Source organism: Lutjanus erythropterus, chromosome 11 (genome assembly GCF_056507025.1).
Source record: "Lutjanus erythropterus isolate fLutEry1 chromosome 11, fLutEry1.hap2, whole genome shotgun sequence".
Lineage (NCBI taxonomy): Eukaryota > Metazoa > Chordata > Actinopteri > Lutjaniformes > Lutjanidae > Lutjanus > Lutjanus erythropterus.
The window spans coordinates 36989461-37012252 of record NC_139327.1 but is presented as its reverse complement, the minus strand read 5'-3'; the positions used below and the strand labels follow the sequence as shown (position 1 = coordinate 37012252).

General features: G+C 40.1%; 1 protein-coding gene across 1 annotated transcript in view; it reads left to right on the top strand.

The window, feature by feature from the left end:
• Positions 1 to 22792, top strand: part of LOC146319448 (polypeptide N-acetylgalactosaminyltransferase 10-like) — a 96705-nt gene that overhangs the window by 23664 nt on the left and 50249 nt on the right. Inside the window, exons 2-4 of the mRNA XM_084730044.1 lie at positions 390 to 492; positions 4367 to 4505; positions 9757 to 9923. Of these exons, the coding sequence (XP_084586170.1) occupies positions 390 to 492; positions 4367 to 4505; positions 9757 to 9923 (409 nt within the window). The remainder of the gene's footprint in view (positions 1 to 389; positions 493 to 4366; positions 4506 to 9756; positions 9924 to 22792) is intronic.

Sequence of the window (22792 nt, the reverse complement as noted above, 5' to 3'; positions counted from 1 at the left end):
TTTTCAGGGTAACGGTCTGAACTTTACATCATCAGACAGCTGACAGTTATAAACAGCTGATCAACTTGCAATGCGGGACTCGTCATTGCCTGTCGTTGTCAAATTGCAATGTTGCACTCGTCTTGCACTCCTGCAGTGCTCCTGCAGCCTGCCTGAGCTTCCTTGTGTCTGAGGAAGAGGGTGTGGGGGTAAACAACTCACAGTTGTTACATGTGTGTCCTTTAATTTTCAGAATCTCACTTGAACTTCGATTTCCAGACGATGATATGAGCAGCTTTGGAGTGATAAATATAAACTTTGTAGCGTTTTGCGGTTGGTGTATTTCGACAAACCGACAGCTGAAGAATCACGGTGCAATTCTTAATGGTTTTTTCTGCGTGTTCCTGTAGGGGTTGAATCAGATGAGGAAGGTCGCCCAGGTGGGACTCGACGGTGTGCGTCGGACCGACTGGCATGACTACGAGGCAATGAGGAGGGATGCTGCTCGCTCGGGTATGTCAGCTCCAAACTGTTTGCTGATGCTGCTCTTTTATTTGAGTTTGTTTGCTGAGAACATCTGCTCTGTTTCAACACAAGGCCACACACACACACACACACACACACACACACACACACACACACACACACTCACACACAAACTGCAGGACTCGGTCTTAATTCCTTCCAAGTGGATTTCTCTCTCTCAGAAGTAGTGTGAATCAATTCTGCGAGTACAGTTCTGAGTTCATAATTAAACACAGTTAATCTTCTACAATAAGCATTGATTTAGCCCCAGGCCCTGAGTGGGAAACACACCCTTGTCTTTTTATTACAATTGTAGCAGATTTAACTGGCTTTTATATGGTATTAGGTGGCAAATGTGCTGGATTTGTGAGAGACTACTGAGGGGTTTGAGACTCTAAAAGATCTTAAAGTAGATTATGTGTACAAAACAATAGTTTGAGGGATCATTGGGTTGTGATGCAAGGGGAGCTATTTGTTTCATAGGTAGATGTTCTTTATATGTGATGAAAGACGACTCACAGTTTGAGCACTTCCTCTGTGTAGATGGGCCTGAGCTCCTGGTTGAAGCATCAGCAGAAAAGATAAACACCTGTCTGTGATAAAAAGGAAAAAAGTACAAGCCTGTACACATAAACATGTAAAGCGAGGGCTAACTTTGACTCCCAAGGTACATTTGGCTAGTTTTAAGTTCTATTACATGTGCTACCAGTGGCAGAGAGAGGCTGAAGATTACACTGTTAAGGAAACTGATAATATAATCTGCTGTTTAAAAGAATTTGCTTTTGTTTCTGGGTCAATATAGCAACAATGGTGCCAAGCTTTGTTTCCAATTGCAATAAAGATGTGCTTTGAATACACTACAGTCCAGCACCAGCGATCTGTAAGTTCTTTGAGTAAGGGTGTAAAGTCACCGTAGACTTAGTAATTACTAATTAGCAGAGCTGGGATTGAGTTGTTGTTTTGCAAGTTACAACTAAGTCTCAAGTCTTTGCACTCAAGTCAAAATCAAAGTCAAGACAGGTCAAGCCCAAAAATGTCATAATGTGCTCTTCACCAAATGTAACAACAGAGCCTCGACTTACGTTCTTTGTGCAGCTTCAAATGTAAAACAAAGCTGGAGGCTGTTGCATCTCCACCTGCAATTTTTGACCTGCAAGTTTTGCATTCTACAATTTGTATTGCAAGTCAACAATGCACATTAGCTTTCTGCCTAGCATGAACGATGATAGCACATCTCAGTAAGCTAGATCAGTATTGAAATATCATATCAATATATTAGGTTTCTACATCTGTGTTGCACAATGGCTGCAGTTAATGACTAAATTATGCTGTATGGCAAAAAAACCTATGCTTTGGGTATGTGTTAAGTAGTTACTTAGAGTTATGTTGTAACTTGGATTAGATTATATTTTATTTCGAACATAATATTAACACAGAAATCAAGAATTACAGATGAACAGCAATCAGGAAATTCACAATGTAACACATGTCTGAAAAGGAGAAGAAAGAAGTGAATTCTTATCAAATCCTAAAACATTTTCTTTTTATTTCATTGATAAATTTTGTCCTAAGCAATACTATGTGCCTTAGTTCCACCATTCACAGCTCAAACAAATCAAACAAAACTAACAATTCAAAACACAGCAGGAGTAAATAAGCAGAATAAGAAGAATATAGCGGTAACAAATAACATCTCCATGGTGCAATTGCTTTTATTTTAATAATGCATTCATCACAATTCTTGTATAACTAGGCTAAGTTTGAACATGCACACAGCTGCTGCTACAAGCTGCTGATTCGCACCTCTGACTAACTTTTCATCCATAGGAACAGCATCTGAGGCTCACGGGTGTTGAAGTAGTATGAGCCATTTGCCAAGGCGCAGTGAGGGAAATAAAACATGATTTCTGAGAAACAAAGTTGAAATAACGGTTGTAGTGACTGTTTAATGATCCAGTATACTCCTGTGTTTCTCTGTTGAGAAGCACCATTAAAAGAGAAATTTGAAAGGGGAATTTAGAATAGGGGGAAAATATATATTTGGAACCAGATGCACCTCCCACTTTGGAACTCTGTTGCTGTCTTTCATTAAACAGGAAATAACACAACACCTGCACCGTGGGATGTCAATCATGGGACTTTGAAATGTCACCGCCAAATAAACTTCAAAAAGAGACAAGTTATTGAGACAATTATTTTGTTTTCCAAGATCTGTCTAGAGCCGTCTCACCATCACCTCCAATTTATTTAAATTTGTTGCACCTGTGAGTTTCTTCTCCGTTTCTTTTATTCCTTGCATAGTGGAACGTTTGTGCCCACGTACCCATCCCTTGAAAATCAAGAATTTGCATGAAGGTAGTTTTGTCACTTTTCAAGTGTAAAACACACATTTCGGACTCAAAGCCTACTGAAAAAAAAAAAAAATCTAGTATGAATGTGGGACACAGCTTGCGTCCCAAGTGTGTGTCTCAAAACCCAAAACTCTAATAAAAATCCTCGTAGCACCCACTGGTTTAGAGCAGCGTTCAGAGCCAGTGCATCCCAAAATTCATGATGAGTTAAAATATGTGTGCTCGTGTGAAATACATGCACACAGTCCTAAATTATGAGATTCCTTTCAAAAATGTGTGTTTTTAGCGAGGGATTACAGAACTCGGTCAGGGAGAATCCTATAAGATCATTTTCAACTAATTTCTTAAGGTTCAGAATTGCCTGAGGAGGACTAGAAAACACAATTTAAGTGATCTATGTAACAAGTTTATTATGCAGGGGAAACGTATGACATTAAGTAGAAGAGTTTATCTCTGAAATGAGCCATTAAAGTGAGGAGTTATTTTCCACAGTTATTACCTTCAGGAATATAGACGGATCATTTCTGCCTAATGGAACAAGGCAGCTCACTTTAATTTGATGCTCTCCTCTGACTATAGATCAGCCTCCATGTGTGCATCCTTGTGTGTTTGTGTGGAGTGCACTGATGAGTGGCTAATGAAACATGCCGCACAGTGTAATTTGATGCACTCCTGAAGTGATCTCAGTTTTTATAATGTTTGTGTGTGGAAAAGAGTTGTTAGAGACTGATGAGGTACATGCTTAAGTGCTATACATCAAGTATTATATACGATATTGATTGTCTCATTCTAGAGCTGAAATGATTAGTTGATGATCAATGACTCAATCGACTGGAAACGTATTGGTAAATATTATATTTAAGTCAGGTTCCAGCCTCTCAAATGTGAACACCGACTGATTTTCTTGGTCTTTTATCATATTAAATTTAACATATTTAAGTTTTGGACTGTAGGTCAGATAAAACAAACTTTAAATAAGTTAACTCTGGATTTGGAAAACTGTTCTAGGTCTTCTTTTTTTTTTTTTTTTACTATTTTCTGCTATTTTAGAGACGAGATGATTAATTGATTAATCATGGATATAATAATACAAATAATTGTTCATGTCAGCCATTTTTTGCCTGGATTTAATGTAAAAAATATGCCTGCACATGACCTAAATTGCGACTTATTAGCTGAAAAAAAACCACAATGACAATAACCCAGAAAATTTACACTGCCTGCAGTGCAACCAGTATTGATTTTTTTTTGGCCATCTGGGGGCCATGATTGAGGGATTAAACACAACATTGATATATATTAGAAAACAGATGCTTAATTAAACATGGAGCAGGTACAGAGCAAATTTGGCATTCGTTTGATGTCATGTTTGACTCCACATGCACGCACAGTGTCAGAGTACTGATGGAGAGTTAGTTTTTTTCACTGATCTGTATGTGTGTGTGTGTGTGTGTGTGTGTGTGTGTGTGTGTGTGTGTGTGTGTGTGTGTGTGTGTGTGTGTGTGATGCAGGTAACGGTGAGCAGGGAAAGCCGTTTCCTCTCACAGAAACTGACCGGGTCGACCAGGCCTACAGGGAGAACGGCTTCAACATTTACGTCAGCGACCGGATCTCCCTCAACCGCTCCATCCCTGACATCCGCCATCCAAAGTGAGTCCTGTGTGTGTGTGTGTGTGTGTGTGTGTGTGTTCCTTCAGGTGACTGACCACTCCTTAGTCCCGCCCCTTTTTGCCCTGTGCTCAACTTTCTCCTTTCATGTTTCTTGTACTTAAATATGTTCATCTAAGTTGAAATTATTCTGAACCGAAAATTGGATGAAAATGGAGTTCAAATTAATGCTGAATTTTTGCTGAATGAGTAAGTGTGTGTTTAAGAGTTGTAAGAAATCATTAATAGTCTTGTAAAAGGCATAGATGTTTATAACTGTTAAACTGAGCAGAATGTTAATGGACTTTGGTAAGCAGTGATACAGACAGCCACTTAACTCACATCCAGTGTTATTTCAGAGTAGTGGGCTTTTGTTGTCATAATAATGGGGTTAACTTTACACTGATTACATTTACTTTAGATTGTTATTGCCAATTTACAAGGTTGCACTCATCCTGCATTCCTGCAGAGCTCCTGCAGAGCTCCTGCAGCATGCCTGTGTGCTATATCTGAAGAGAGAGGGTGAAGGGAAAACACCTCACTTCAACCATAGATCATTTATTAAACAGGATACAACATGATAGCTACATCATAGTTAGCTAATGTTTCCCCAGGTACCAAGTCTGCTCAACTGTTAATGGAGTACAGAGTAAAAAAGGGGCAGGAAACTGAATAGGTCAACCGTATGAAAGCAGGAAGTCAGAACTAACAGTTGATGTTGAATGCATGGCTAGATGGAGAAATTAATTAAAATTCTGTTTGATTAAAGTTTTGTTTTGTCAGTTTATATTAATCTTATTCAAAATCGAGTCCTGAGAAATTCAGAAAAGCAAGCAGCCAATGCAAGATGCACTGTGGAAACAGTTGCATAGATTAAAATGAGAGAATTCCTGTTGCATGAGATGTGCGAGTGAAAAACGTGTCTGAGCCGCTTGCAGTCAAGGCCGAGGGCAAGGTCGATCCTCTAATGAAGTGAGTGAAAAGTGCAGTGCCAAGAAAATGAAACATTTGTAAAGCAGTAGTCATACCAATATGAAACAGTGTCATGAATCTTCTGAATCACTTTATTCTCTGTAAATAAATTCTGCACTACTCAGAATCATAGTTAAGATCAAACCACATCTGGTGTGATGTGTTGTGCTTAGATTGCTTGATATAGTGCATCAGAAATGTCACAAGTAAATATTGTGGCTCAATTCAGGGAAAAGCAGACGTTATTAAGTCTCCGAACACCAGCTGTGTATTCATTTTCCTGGGAACAGCAGGTCATGGACAGAATGTCTGGTACAGTATTTGTCAAGGATTAATGCTGCTGCATCAGGAAACAGTGAGAAAAATAGCAACGACAACTTCAAAATCTTTTCTAAAGTTTTAGAATTTCTCTGTAAGAAACCTGGACCTGTCCAGACTCCTGTGAACCGTGTGCTCCCTTCCAATTTCAAAATGACATTGTGGAAGCCCTTTAATCACAGTTTTCTTCTGCCTGAAAAGAACTTTTCTCTGACACTTGACCTTCCTTTCTCTTTCATGTGGAAAGCAGCTTTGAACGCTTCCTCGCTGCCAGTTTCCCCAGGAGGACTGGTTCTTTTTATCAGTGTTTATAAAAGCAGGCCTCCCTTGACCTTACACAATTCCCGCCACGGCTTGTCTGGCTGACAGGTACGCCGGAATAAATGCAACATCTCGAAACATTTAGCTGGGCTTTTGTAAGGGCTTGAAATTCAGTTCTACAGCTGACTGATGCAGATGCATGAGAAAAAGTGAGTCCTGGTTTTAGAATAATCAGATAGTGAGAATGTGGTGTTTCAACTTCTTATTTAATCCATTCATACCCATTTTTAACATGCATGCAAGCAGTACAGAGCTGCTTCGAATTATTGTGTAAAGTCTTACGACAAGTCAAGACTCCTTCCAGGCAAGTCAGGTAGTAAAATGTTATTAAAATTATTATTATTAATAACATTTTGACCATTACAATGACTCACGCTGCAAAAACAAACCCTACCAGACAGAAATATTCTTAAACATAATCAGTTTGTCTTGTTTTAAGCAATAAATACATAAATAAATTATTATCTCCAATGGCTAGAATTCTTAAAACTTCTGAATTTTTAAAAGATTGTAATGGGTCTTAAATTTAGAAAAAAAAATTTATTTAGAAAAAAGGTCAAATATTCACTGACTGCTGTAATATCTTATCACGACAAAATTAGATATATTTTCTAAAAATGAGATTACTTTTCTAATGTAAAACTTATTGTTTCTCATTTTAGACAAAGACAGAGAGAAACAATGACTTTTTTTTACTTATCTGAAATTCCTTCTTTTCCAGTGTAGTGTTGAGAGTCTTAAAAGGAAAAAATCCAATGAATTTATAAAAACAAATACTTTGATGCTGCATTTCAGCCTGTTCTCCCTCCTAATGTGTTAAATACGGCAGTTTAGTCAGTGCTATGCTTCAAATTATGACGCTGTAGGTACCCCTATAGTGTCATTTCTGGAGGTGCCCTCTAGTGTTATGTTTCAATATGGGGTAAAACGTAAATTGGCGTAGTATAATGTATATGAATGGGTCAAATAAACATTCACCTAGGAGACCAGGGCTTGTGTCCCCTGTGAAACTATGTTGACTTTTTATAATGTACATAACATGTACATATGTAAGTTATGTGAACTTGCATAACTAACGTACTTATTTTAACCTAAACCATGAACTTTTCCTAAACCTCACCACATGCTTTTTGTGTCTTTATTTTCAAATTCTATCAGGACATTGCATATTTATTATTGCTAACTTGACCATGAAACCCTGCACATGCAGAACTGACCCTAGAAAACTACCCACAGCATCATAAGTCCATTGAGTATGCTGCCATATTTGATAAGTTGGGATTGAGAACGGTCAATTTTTTGAGGGAGGACAATCTTTGTTGCACAAACAGTAATTCCACAGACAAAAAGAAGCAACACCGTTTAATAATTCATCCCCAATGCGCTGAACGGAGCTCAGTACAGCTGAGTGCAGTGATGCCACTGACACGTTCCTCCTGCATCAGAGACTACCTGTAATTTTATTATTTACAGCACATACAGCTGTTACCGGCCGCCGACATGTGCTCCGATGACGGCTTACAGCGATCTCCTTGTACCTGATCATCACAGCATGCGGCTTGCGGAGGAGCTAATCATGGGAAGCGAGTTATGTTCCCCCACTGATGGAGAGAGAGAAAGTGTGTAGTGAACTGTGTCAGTCGATCAATGTCTGTGTTCAACATCAGCCTGCGTGTTATTCATTCAAATATGAACGCTGGCAGACAGGCAGGCGGAGTGATCGACAGGCAGTCGGCCGGTTTAACAAACCCTGTCCAATTCCACAGGGGACGGAGGTGTGTGTGTGTGTGTGTGTGTGTGTGTGTGTGTGTGTGTGTGTGTGCGTGCGCGCGCTTCAATTAAATCTTGTCAGTGTGCAGAAATCGAATGTGTCAGTCGCAGGTCTGGGACAGGTTGCCTCTAAGGCACAGACAACATGCCAATCACCAAGAGGCAGACGTTGCCTAGAGGGCAGAATGGGTGAAGGAAGTCGGTGGGGAGGGGGGGCCGGCCACGAGTTGGCGGGGAGAGCAGGTGTGTCCGTCTGATTGGTCACAGGAGGGTGACAAGACGTCTGGCCCCGGCAGGGGCCACATCAGTCCTTGACGCTATTTGTTCATTTAACCTATTTGCATGCTAATAATTCAATTACAGCCACACAAAAGCAAGACTGGGATTAGAGATAAGAGAGCAGTCATTATTTTTGTAATGGTTTTGTTCAGTTTTGGAAGAACCTGACAAAAATGTTGTCCAGCCAAAGGGCATCAGATCAGAAAATGCTAAAATTTGACATTTCATGAGGCACTGAAAAGCAATATATTTTGTGATTTAGTTTGGAGGACTTAATATAATGGACATCAGCACGTGTTTGTTCAGTCTAAGAGGCAGCCGGGACCTTTAGCCAGTGGTGGACTCAGGCTGTCTGAGGGGCAGGATGAAAAAAATGCAAAGGGCATCAGCACATGGAAAGTTGTGAAGTGGTTATGGTAGTGGACTAGTACAAAAACTATATTGCAGCCAACTGCAGCATTTTTCCCCACCTGAAGACAACATAGAGTGCACATTTTCACGTTTTGTCCACTGGAAAGGGCGTAATTTTGCTTGAAAGAGATTATCAGGTCAAATCAAATGAAAACATGCACAATCAAGGTAAAACAGCTAGTAAGTAATAAACTGTGATGACATACATCAAATGCTGTAGATATTAAGGAATTTGTCACTGCATTTATAGCAGAAATTTAGATGTGATGATAAAGGCTTGAGAGTCTGGAAATCCTGAGCTACACAAATTAAATTACTGTTATTATTGTTTTTATGGGTCTTGTCTGTCAAGACCAAACGTAAAAGCTGAGTTTTTATAGAGCTTCAAAGTGGAGGAGGATGGATGAATGGTCATAACACCCCGTTGGTCTCTGATCTACAGTCAATGCTGGTTTCTTCGAACCATGACATCGAAAGACCAAGCAGTTATTTAAACCACATCATGATCCCCAACCAGGTCATTTTTGACTAACCATATGGTGTCAGATCAGGGTCAGATCAGTCCTGCCCTCAGATCAAGGCAGGCAGCCAACAACACATGTTGCTTTGAGGTTCGTTTTTGACAGATGTTTGCTCTCATGCAGTTTTAGACCTTCAGATTTACTGTTAGCTCACGCTCGTCACTGACAAAATAGCTTTTTTTTATTGAGAATATTATCACCTGTGTTTTTATAAATTGTGCTTCATTATTTTGTGCAGCACACCGGGGGACAATTTAAACCACAGATTGATGTGCATGTATATATGAAATGTAATGGGATCTTTGAAATTGTTTTTTCTTTTCTTTTTTTTTTTTTGTTTGTCTCCCAGAGAGGCGAGCACATACAATTTTCACTGTAATAGCAAATGATAGAAAATGGATTGAATTGCGCTTTCAGGGAAGATTGCACGCGGATTTCAGTGAGCTGAGTAGAACTGCTGTCTTTCAGCCTGCTCAAACACATCCATCTGAGCACTGAATCCATGATGCCGAGGAGGCAAGTGTGTAACCAGAGGAAAGGCTGCTAGATGAGGCATGTGAATGAGATGCTTCCATCCTTCAATAAGGTGTACAAAGTCTTACAAATGGCCTCCGCATGAGTATTAAGGACTATATTTCTGTATTTATTGTGCCTGTGTGTAGATGCAAACAGAAGCTGTACGCAGAGAAGCTGCCCAACACCAGCATCATCATCCCGTTCCACAACGAGGGCTGGTCGTCGCTGCTGAGGACTGTTCACAGCGTGCTCAACCGCTCCCCTCCGCAGCTCATAGCAGAGGTCATCCTGGTCGACGACTTCAGCGACAAAGGTACAGAGAACACACACACACTCATCACTGAACAGAACACATACCTGCCCAGGTGATACCCAACTTTGTTTTTCATTGGTAATTTTGCTTCATTTGTATATTTTGGGCTGTTAGTATTTTCTATTGTTCTTTCCTATCCCTAAATGTATGACATAAAAATGCTAAATGTAAATATCAAATTTACAAGTAAAAGTTCTGGGTCAGATAAATAAAAGAGACAATTTCAGTTGGACAAATCAACAAGTAAGACAGGTTTTCCATCAGGGACTTACATGTACATGCTGTGTACAACTTTTTCCACCGTGTATCACCTCGGACAAAATGAAGCCCTCCAATTACCACCTTGCTGTTTTGCACCATTAGGTGCTAGCTGGTGCGGTGGACACTTCAGTGGCACTTCTTAATTAGCCACTAGCACTTGTGCTCAGGTCGTTGTCGCCCACTTCGTATTCAACACGGCTGCTCAAAGTGTTCTCCTGATCTGCACGTCCCTTTGTAATAGTTCCCTTTTGGATTACAGAATTCTTGAAGCATTCATTTTCAGTGTCTTCATTTAGCTCAACTTATTGTCTTGTTATTGCAGTTTAGCTCATGTAATAACAGCTAGTGATCAGGCTGATATTGAACCAAAAGTACAGGAAAGACAAAACTTACTTTAAATTGCATTTCCAGATGGCAGAAGGCCGAGGACGCTGTGGCTGGGATGGGTATTGTTTGTTGCGTGGACACCTAACTGATATCACTCGTAATAGGCTTAACAATGTTGTTCTGGTTGGGTTTTATTCACCCACTGCAGAGTCCTCCTGTCCTGGTCTGAGCGCATCCCACTCCAGTTTGTGATGTTTGTGATAAACAGTTTTTTGCCTGGAAAGCGTGGAGGCGTCCGTGGGTGCAGATTCTGGTTCATCAGCTGGTGCTGAGGGCTGCAGTCACTGGTCATTTAACGATGGCTGCAGAATTTCCACAGGAATGATTAAAGCATTATCATACCTTACGAAACACACCCCACTGCAGTGTGCGCCACTCTGGCTCACTCTGTTCAGCATGTGTGGGTTTGTTTTTGTTTGTGTATCTCTGACTCCTCAGCAGCTGTTTGCAGTAAACATCTCATTTCCATTGTTGCATAGCTTGTGTGCCTGTGTGTGTGTGTGTGTGTGTGTGTGTGTGTGCGCGCGCATGTGCACACCTGTCTGTGTGTTGTTTTCTCTCTAACTCTCACTCTTCACCAGCCCTCTTTAAGAAAGTGTTTAATTCCTTGTTAATTAGTGCTCTCTGTCACGGTCCCTCGTTGAAGGATGTGTTTACCCCTCGTCTCCACGGTAATGAGATGTTCCGCTGCCTCACTCTCATTTAGAGGTTAACACCCATCAGAGCTCTCACACCGAACCCTCCCACTGCTGCTGCTGAGTGGAGCGGAAACAAAAAAAATGGCAAATGCTGTGCTAAAAATAATGTAGATTTTAACACTTCAGGACACAATTAAAAGTCTTGTTACTTTCAAACGTTCGTGCAGGTAATGTAAATGCTGGGTTTTTAAAAGATTCACAAAACTGTCAAAAATTACCATAAGTCTTCAAGATTGTTTTTTTTTATTTAGCACATTAAAACACCATATCCTTGCAAATAACACACACATTTGTGGTTACAACAGTGGTAGTGGTTAGCCACATCATAGCTGTACTATAGCCTTGAAATCCAGTCTCTCCATGTTTTGGTAAAAAATAACTAAATTGAATTTTTTCTGAATTGCTGATACTAAAGACACATGAAAGCATATTACGCTGTTATCATTAATTTAATCTAAATATATAAACTTTATTAAGTCAATTCAGCTCAAAATTTCTAGGTTTTATTTTCACTTTCCATAACAAGTGATGAGTTGGATAAATGTTTGGGGACAGTTCACAAACTCGTAAAATTAAGTTTCCAAAAACACATTATCAACATGCGAATGCCAGACAATTTAACCTTTATAAATATCTACAGTTTATTCAGTATTCATTTTAACTCTGTGTAAAGTTATTACACATTTTAGAGGAGAACATGCTGGCTGTAGCATTGTTGTCAGAGTAGCCAGTATTTCAGGTTTGCATGCTTACGCAGTCTCTAACATATCATGGTCATTTTATGATTTAGAACAGTAAATATATCACATACTCAAAGGAGTCTTGCACAAATGTCCAATCACAGCTCTGTCTCACTCCCTATATGTCAAATATGGCAGCTTGCCCCCCCAGTCCCCCTGCTCTGCAAACTATAGTTGTTTTCACATTTTGTGGTATGCTGCTTAGAGGATGCACACCTCACTTTACTGACTATAAGCTTGTGTTTTCACATCACAGACGATGAAGAAAGGTATTAAAACATGACCTCGAAAAATAGACTTGTGTGGGCTGATGTTGATCTGCAGATAGTCTGCAGGAAAACAAAACGATCAATAAAAGAGTGGGTAATATACAGGCAAGCAGCTGCACACCATGCAGCATAATCGACATGCCCGCTGGCTCGCCCTGCTCGACTCACACATGTGGCTCACCCAGACTTAGGACTAGGGAGCTGGCAGGGTTAAGTCTGGCCCAAAAACTGCAGACATTACAGCTCCTCCGGGTAGTATCTGGATAATTGCAGAGTTGTAGTGCATGTTTGAAAGAGGTTTATGACGCAGTAGGTATCCCTCTAGGGTATATCTGGAGGCGTCTCTCTGGCATTATGTCTTGATGAGCTGTCAAAGTCCAGTGACATAGTGAAAAGAGTGAGAAAGTGCATGTAGAGGAGGTGCGGTGGATGGATGACTCAAAAGAACACAGGACTTTCACCTGGGAGATTTTTTTTAACTTGCCTATCAATCCTGTTATTTTCAACCCAACCAAGCTGTTTTGGGGCCTTTATTTTGAAATGATGGATGTTGCATAATTTTTATTGCTAACTTGATGCTGGAGCCCTGCATGTGCAAGACTTGATGCTAGGGGTTCCCATGCCATAATTTAAAACATACAGGGCCTTTGACCAAGCTCCAGTATTTGATGAGTTGGGAGTGAGAATATGGCACTAATCAACAGGCAACAAGAGAAATAACAACTTCACCTTCTAAGCTAAACCTTGTGAGCAGTTTTAATCAAAATGAAACCATTTATCCACTAAAGTAAACTTTTACATTAGCATTTAGTCAAAGAAATGAATAAACTTTCCAGACAACATTCTTGTCCTTCTACACTCACATGTCCCCGTGGGTGGGAAGTAAAGAACAACTCAGTTGTGTGAAAATAGCCGGGAACCTGGGACGGGTCTGAGCCCTCTGTTGTTAGGATGGATGGGAGAACATTACGCAACCGCAGGGAAGGGATTTAACCTCTGCAGGCCGTCTGCTCTAACACTGCCTCTCACTGCCACTGTCCTTAGATAAGAAATGAGTCGGGCTGTAATTAAGGCTTAAGAGACATGAGGACAAAGTGAACTTCAATCAGTTCTGGTCCCTGGTTGAGTAGCTGGTGTTACAGCGTCGGAGAGAATAATCCAGGGCAAGTTTCTGTGCGGAAAACCACAAATCAATGCTCGCCATTAAACCCTTGCATAATAAATTAAGCAGCAAGTACATTATAGAGAAGGAGAGAAAAGGTGATTTATTATAAAGTGTGTTTCAGACTAACAGTGTGGCACATAATTTCTGGTTCACACATTAATTTACCAAGCTGAGAAATAATATCCTGTGAGAATGTAGAAAAAGGAGGAAAATGAGATGGCATAATGTGGGTGTGAATGAGTCCTTTCTGTGTCTTGCTGTTGCTATGGCTTATTTCTTTACTGTCTTTAAAGATTTTTTTTCCCAAAGTTGAAGTAGAATTGGCTTCAGGGTGGAAACACAATCCACTGAAATAATCAACGTGGATCTTAATTATTAGACTTAAATTATGTGAATAAAAAAGCCCCAAACACAAAGCATATAGGTTAAAACAGCATCAATAAAAAGATACACCTTACGTCTTTTACAGTAAAGTACAGTGTGTGTAGAAACAACACAGCATGTTGACTCGTTTGTGTGGAAAGAATAGAGCCTTCAGGAACATACAAGCCCTGCATAAAGGTCCACCTACACAGGTGAATTTACTTATAAATGAAAGCAACCATATGTCACGTCCTTGTCTTTAGTTATGTGTGTCTTTGTCACAGACTTAGTCAAAGATGTTACCAAGTAAATGACACGTATACCAATTGTCTGTAGATTGAAGTGAGTCAGAAAATAGTCTTAGTGGTGTCGTAACTTTTTACAAGTTTTTACTGTGAAGAAATATGGCCCACCATAAAGCAGCTGGGAGCAGAGGGTAAATTAATCTTAATAATTCACATAAAGTGAGCTGGCATACTGTCTAATAATGTACCTTGTAAACAGCATGGAGTAATAAAGGAAGTGGAGCTGAAACCAACCATATTAAGCACAAGCGACTATCAAAATAGAGAAAGTGGCTCTGCTTCGCCGCAAATGTAATTTGTTTTTAGTAAAGACAGATTACCAAAATAAAGTGTTATAACAACATAAAATGTGATAGATGTCAGCTGTACATTACAGTTTTCTTATTTTATACATTTAAATTAGCCAAAACCTTGGAATTTGTAAAGTCATGTCAAATTAGATTGGTTGTTTTTAGCCAAAAAGGGGTGGAGGCATGATGCAGGAGCAAAGTACATGGATGGGTTGCTCCATTCTGATTGGTTAGGTTTAGGTGTGCACAGACTGTGTTTAACTGACATCTACCTGACCTACTCATGGCTCTTTGGCACCTTTTTCGTGGGATGACATATGCCTTTATTATTCAGAGTTAGTCCAAGGTACATCCAAGCATAGCTTTGCCTCCTTCAACCTGAGTAGAAGGTTAATCAGCCACATTATCGGAAAACACATGTGAGGGTGTGCGGTGTGTTTAAGGAAGACCACCAGGGACCACCAAGGCAATTAGTCAAACACAACAACATATCCTCAGGCAGAGAGAGCAATCCACAACCTATAATCCATAGTAGTTAAAGGGGATCTTGGGATGTAACACAGGATACAAAAGTTTTACTTTGTACCAGTACTATAATGTTTATAGGTAGAAGGTACAGACGCAAAATCTTGAAAACATTGGACACAAGTTCATTTGGATCTTTTCCATTCTTGGATTACCTCCTAGACTTTTACAATAAATAGTGGACTTATCCTCAAGTAGGTTTCTGAAAAGCCATGATGAAGCCCTCAGTGTGGTAGCTACCTCGTGGCTAGCCATATACCCACTGTCACTCATCTGGCATGGTCTTAATTATGCATTACTTTAAGAATTAATATAATTTAAACTTGTGCATTATATAAAAAAAAAATGTACTCCATGTACAGTTGTCAATGAAGGGGAAACTACAGAGACCAAAACCTGACTTGCTTTTGGAGCCAGCCTCAAGTGGCCATCCAAGGACTTGCAGTTTTTGGCACAACCACACTGGCTTCTTCTTTCAGTCTAATCTTTTTTTTTTTAATCAGTTAATTCCAGTTATTGTTTTTTGTTGTTTTGTAAATGGTCTTAGACCTCTCTTACCTACACTATCTAGATACGTGATGCTATAAATCCCAGTGTAGTCCCATAAACAATAAGCTGCAAAGCATCTTCCATGCAATCAGACCAGATGGGCTAGCCTTTGCTCCCCACATGCATCGATGAGTCTTGGGCACACATGACCCTATCGCCAGTTTGCTTGTTGTCCACTTTTGACGGGCACTTGACCTTTTTGGTCAAAGTTGCTCAGATCTTTCCACTTACTCATTTTTCCCCGCTTCAAACACATCAACTTGAAGAACTGACTGTTCACCTGCTTTCTAATATATCCCACCCCTTAACAGGTGCCATTGTAATGAGATGATCAATGTTATTCACTTCACCTGTCAGTACTTTTATTGTTGTTGCTGATGTAGCTAGCTAATTTAACAACTAATAAAACTTTACAAGCATTATGCAAACTTGCATTCACACATAAACACGCACTTAACACACCACTATAGAGACTTCCTTTTTATTGGGAGTTGAAATAAAAGGTCATTATTCTTAGGTAGCTTGTGATCTAATTCTTATTCACAAAACATAATCAATGTATGAGTCATTAACATCCCAGCCCACCCTGACAAAGACACTTTTCATAACGCACACACACACACATACACAGACGGCAAGAAACCCTCCCAGTCAGTTCTGCTGACGCTGAGTTACCTCGCTCTGCTTCACATCTACACAGCCTACAGTCATAGCCTACTAATGCCCTGTTATATTTATATCACTTCATTATGCATCAGAACTGCTTGTAAGAGTTATCCTGAGGCAAACTACCTCATGATGAGGCAGTTTTTTTTGACGTAGTGAAGTTTGCCTTCGAGGTGAGTAAGATTACACATGTTGTAATTATAGAAATGACCTCCAGTTTTATTAATGTGGTTGTTAAAGGACCCCTCCAGTGTTTGGTGAAAGTTAGCATCATTTTCCATATCAGCCTCTCTCACCCTTCCTTACCAACCTGCTGTGGGTGTTGGAAGCTGTTTATCCATAGCTGAAACAAAACAGCTGCTCTCCTCAGTCCCATTTATGTCACTCTTCGTTCAGGTCATTTAAATCTGTTATGTTTTGGGAAAAAAATGAATGGTTGCAATGCAAGGACAGCCTTATGTCCTGAAAAAATGAGCTGATTAATTGGTCAATCAGTTGACAGATACTGATTCAACTTTTTTCATATTGATTTATAGCTTTATGAGCAATCTCATTAAAACGGCAGACATTTGCTGGTGTCTCAAATGTGACGATTTGCGGTTTTTTTGTTTTATTTTATTGTGAAGGAGATATCTTTGGTTTTTAGACTGTTTGTTGGACAAAACAAGAAATTAGTGTCAACTTGTGTTCTAGAAAATATCCTGCCATCTAATCAGGAACCAGTAACAATTTGGTAGTGGCCCTCGATACTCATCCCTACTTGTAACCTATGTGCACTAAGCACATAAAGTAACTTTCATATGTTACATAAGTTAAAAAGAATTTAATGATGACTTTTGGTTTCACATGGGACATGAACCCCAGTGGAAACCCCCGTGTTCAAAGTCTTGTGCTTGTCTGACCCGTCCATCCAACCAGCCTCCTCCATATTTAGACTTTTTTCACTCATCATACCACTTCACCCGACTTCGAAGGCACATCAAAACATGACACTAGAGGGGTACCTACGGCATCATAGTTTGAAGCGTTGGAGCACTGACCGGGCTGCCATATTTAATGTACTGAGAGTGAGAACAGCCTCATATTGTAGCCCCGCTTTGAACTTCTTCACATTAGAACTTCTGCAATACTGAAGATTCAGGATAATTAAGTAAAATGCAGGTTGAACTGCTCATCATAACTTGGTATAAATATTCAAACATTCATGGCACGCATTGATTGTTGCTCTCTGCAGAATCGGCGGGAGCAGCTGTTTGATCCTTCACCCCTATCGTCCCCCAGTTGAGGCTCAAGAGGCTCTCAATGCTTCATGCCTCATCCAATGTGCTACATCTTTCGTTCCCTTTCTGTTGATGTTTCAGATGTGTCAGAAATTGCTATATTGATGCTGCAGTTGACTTCTGTAGGGAACCAACAAACTTGTTATACATTGTCTCTGCAGTCTTGTACTAGAGACTGAAGTTTCAAGGTTTGGTAACCCTCCACATGAGCCTCAGTTATTTCCATAAGAATGTTTTTCTTAACTTCCTTGGATCACACTACTTTGGCAGATGATAGAGAGGTGTGGATCGCATCCTTTGACATTGACCCTCAATATCTGACCATTTGCAGTAGGTTGGAACAGACCTCTTGTTTAAAACCATTCTCTTTGCATCTGAACAAATTTCCTGCTTAAATGACCTGACAAGACTGAAGAATTTTTGGACTAAAGTTCACCATCACCAGGCAAATCCTTTAATCCTATTATTTATACTGCCTACAGTACATGTAAAATACACAAGAGATGATGTACTAATGTTTACCAGATTCCTGCCAAGGAAAAGAAAAAATCTCTTCACTCGTTGACTTCAGGTTTAGATGCCGTCTGTTTCACAGCAAGCTGCAGATGACAAATGCTATTTGTCAGGTGGGAGTGATGTTGGAGAGGTATCATAGCAACAAGAGCCCTGGAGGTATGGTGGGAAAAGTGGCTGAGGGAGAAAACTCTTGTCCTTCCATTCATCAAATCATCCACCCGTCTATACGCACCTGTGGCTCTTTTTTTTTCTTTTTTGGTCTCAAAGTTCACATTTAGGCTTTTCCATAATAAGAGGGTTAGTCATGGTGAGCCAAACCATGAATGTCTGTGAATAGTCGAGCTAAGCTGGCACTGTGTGAATTTTTGTCCACTTCACAGCACAGCAGGGTATAGTTATTTAACGTGATGACGTGTTGAGCCCTCTTTAGCTCACTGTGGCTATTTGTACTATTCCTTCCTATAATATTTGAAACTGAGTGACTGACAAAATAGGCAGAATATGTCCATATGTGGCTGATTGTACCTGTTTTTGTTGAAGATGCTTCGGAGTGTGACACTGTAAGTCCCTCTAACCTGATTTGTGGTGGTGGTCCTTAAGCATTACATATTTATGTGTCATCAAAGTCAGGTGGCATAATTGAGGAGAAAGAAAGTCTGTGTTTAGAGGAAGTGGAGTGCATGGAGGAAATTAGAAATAAGGGTTCCAAATGTGTTTTTTGTGATGGAATAAGGTTGTACCTATTTGCTTCTGAAGACCCTTTTTTGGTTGTCAAAGGTTGTTCTTTGAAGGTTTGTCAAGGGTTATTTGTACCATAATATAAAAGGGGTCTCAGTGAAACCCCTTTGGTGGGTTCTGGACAAAACTCTTGGAATATAAAAAGATTCTCAGTAGTCTATGTACTATATAAGTACTTATGATTTAACTCAAACCACAATGTTTTATTGCCTAAACACCATGTCGGCTCAAACTATAATATATGTTGCTTGGTAAGGCAAAAGCCAGAAAGTGGGATCAGTCATATGCACCAGTGCCTGTACTAGTTCCATTTGGTTCAGAGCATGTAAATATATACATTAAGATTATTCCCAATCCGTGACTCTGTGTGTTACACCCAAAAGTAATCAAGCAGTGCAGGCAATAAAGTTCCATATTTATCCTTTTGTTCTCCTCTATCTTGCATGTCGATCCCATTTCCCATCTTTGGCTGTGATTAGATTCTCAAACCACTCTCTGTTTTTTAGAGTCTCATTTGGTATGGTGCTTTTCTCAGCCTTTTCAATTTACCAAAAAACGTTCTCTACTAAAAGGAAAGGTTTCATGAGATTACCCCCTGCTGCCAAGTAACAGTGGAAAATCAGGAGGCAGCATCTTCATTTTCTTTTTATTCTCTTAATTTTCACCCTGTGGCAGATTGCTGATTTTACACTAAAACGTTTGTCCTCTCCCTCCTACACGCCATGACCCTTTAGTCTTGTTGTGGAGTAAATAATAAAATCTGCTCAGTTCTTCCTTTTTTTCCACTTTCTTCATATTTCTTTAATTACGTGTTTCAGCTGAGGTCAGTTCACAATGTCAGCGGAGAGCGACGCCCACCTCTGCCCTCACTCTTTTAGTGAATGTACAGCCCCAACACGGCTGAAAGCAAACAGCAAATAGCGAAGCTTATATGTGAAAGTACAAACAGCAGCACAGGAGTGAAACAGAGATTCGATATAGAAGCTACAAAATCTCTGAGAGCTGAACACTGAGAGACTGTTCAAAGCAAGGTTGTTACGCTTTCTTCATATTTTCTTTAATTTCAGGTTTCAGCTGAGGCCAGTTCACCATGTCAAGGGAGAGTGACCCCCCTCCATTCAGTCTCTGCCTCTCTGTTTATCCCTCGCTCTGCCTCTCTCACACTCACTCTGTTACCAACATCTGACCAGCAGGCAGCTCTGATTTACAGCCAGCAGCTCAAGCGTGACACTGAGCTACACACAGTGAGCAAGTGTTGCTATCAGAGCTGACAATGGCTCTTTCATATATCCTCGTTTCAACTCTTTCCTTCCCTCATTTCTTTGCCTCTCCACTACAGAACTTAAATGCAATGAAATGTCTAAATTTAAACCCCCGTATGTAAAATATATTCCAGACTTAGCCATTCTCAGATTTGATAACACAGTATAATGGCTGGGGAACATGAGAATAGTTTGTTTCAATAATATCTAAATCCCTTTGTACTGCTAAGATGCATATAGCACATTTGTATCACTATTTTTATGGATTCACAATTTATTTATTTCCCATTTTCAGTTAGAATGGTGGCGCTGATATGAGTTTGATGTCAGTATATCAAGCAAGTAACAGAAAATTTAAATGATCTGGCTTTCATCCACATAAAGTTTCAATTAAATCAACCAGTATAATGCACTATACATCGCAATGCACTGGCATCTGACCCAACAGTTACAGAAAAGTTGTTTTGTATAGATTCTTGAGTATTCTAATGGTTTTTCAGAGTCTGAATTTTCATGGAAAATATGTGATTGAGTGGACTTTCTAACTTTCTTGTGGACCCTAACCCTACTTTCTCGCTTATGACGGAGTCAGACATGGAAGGGGAAGTGTTTCTGGTTGTACAAAAGCACAACTTTATTATTCACTAATTTGGGTAGAAGTGGATCATATTTTAGAGAAAAAATATCCTGATGTCTTTTGGTTTCTCAGCTTCAAGTCTTGGTTATTTGGCTTTCTTGTTGGATACATAGCTTTAATTTACTCGTTGCTAAAGCAGCTAATACAGCACTGAGGTTTTTATGGAGTTTCCTGTTGGAAATATAGCTAACTTAGCTAACTTACTAAACTAAGTTTAGTAACTTACTAAACTAAGTTAGCTAAGCACTAACTGCCCTTAGCTCAGTCAGTTGTGACTTGAGTCCTAGGATGCTGGGAGGCAAACCCAACAAGAAAACCACCTTGATACTGTAACCTGTAGGTTTTGACGATCTATTCCCTGTCGTCAAACTGGCCTTCGTTGGTCTCTAAGGCTGTTCTGGTCCCAGTCTGGTCATGCTGGGAGATGGGCGTCAGAGAAAAACCTGCCTGCTGTTATTCACTAGATCTATCCAACTGTCATACAGCAGCAGAGAAGAAAAGAAGAATGCCTAGAATCACATTAGATTTGCCAAAATTTAAGATAAATGTTTGCACTCTTCCCATTTAAAATTGTCTTTATGGTACTCTTAGAACTTACACTGCAAATTTAACAACTGTCTCTTCAGGACGAGTGCCTTCCTTTCTCTAATTCTTATTTTGATGACCATCAGACCACCCACCACTTACACCACTGTCTGACTAATAGAACCTTTTTTATTGCTGCTGAAAATCCCCCATCCTCTGTGTCCCATTTTACTCATGGTGTTCCCCAAGGGTCAATCCTGGGTCTGTTACTATTTTCCATTTATATGCTGCCATTTGGGAGAGGCCATTATTAAACATAATGTACAGCGCCACACCTTTCAGTCTCTTTCAGTCAGATGAGTCACAGTCTTGAACCCCTATCAACACACGTTAATCCACCTGCAAGAAATTTGGGTGTTTTATTCGATTCTGACCTTAATTTTGATGTCCAACTAAAGAAGGCTGTTAACAGTGCTAAGAAAAGCCCTATGTAAATAAAGGTTATTATTTTCCTCTGCCACTCTTTGTTTAAATTGATTATCCTATGAGTTGTTAGACCCTTAAAGGTGTTAACCCTAACCCTGACCTTAACCCAAATATCATCACATTATCAGGTGAAAATTATGTCTACATCGCCTGACTCTTCTAATGTGATTATAACAACTCCCCACAGCTTCCCCTCTGCTGTGTAAAGATGGTCACACTTGGTACATGGTTGTGTGTGTCTGGCAGCTTAACACTGGTGAATGAGCGTGAGCGATGAATTCTGCTGGTGGAGCCCAAGTCATTTCACGGATTTATGGCCAGACGGGGCAGAATGGAAAGTAGCTCTAACTTGTTGTACAGAAACAGAAAAGAATAGAAAACCGCCTCCTCCTTCTCCACATTAGGGAAGAAAAAATAAGTGCATGGGAGGCGAACAGAGGGAACGCTGCATGTAAGAGTGTGTGCGTTACACTGTGTGCCTTCAGGAGCTTCTTATGTTCCTTCGTGTCAGCCTTTCCTGGGATCAGATCAAAGCTCCTAAAACTGACTCACGCAGATCCACCAGAATCTGTTTAGTCACTGCAGGGACTCAGTATTCATATTGTCAAACCTCACCTCTACTTTCACTGCTGCAACATGGTGGACAGCAGCCAATGTTGCCTCGGATTCCCAGCAGTTACAATGGTTTTTTAATTGAGAGCCATTTTCAAATACCAAAACATCCACAGAAACTTCTCAAACGACTCCTTTTGTATGTTCAGCATCTTCCAAATGCTCATCACTTTGCCAGTACAGGGGCAGCAGTAGCTTGAGGGTGGCAGCAGCTCAGTCCTTAAGTGGATGGAAGGTAGCCGATTTGAGTCCGGCTCAGACCAAAAAGTATGGAGTGGACTAGCAGGTGGAGAGGTGCCAGTTCACCTCCTGGGCATTGTGGAGGTGCCCCTGAGCAAGGCACAGAACTCCCAACTGCTCGAGGCACTTGTGTCTGGGAAGAATCATCAATCTACCACCTCTCCCACAAAAAAATAGATGTGTATACAAGCCTATGTGTGTCTAAAATTGAAAACAAAAAAACTAAGGGGGACTAATAAAGGACATTCTTCTTCTTCTTCTTCTTTTTCTTCTTCTTCTTCTTCTTTTTTTTTCATCTGTCAAGACAAAACTTACAGTGAAAAGCAATGTTATCTGCATGTTTCTTTTTAGCTAA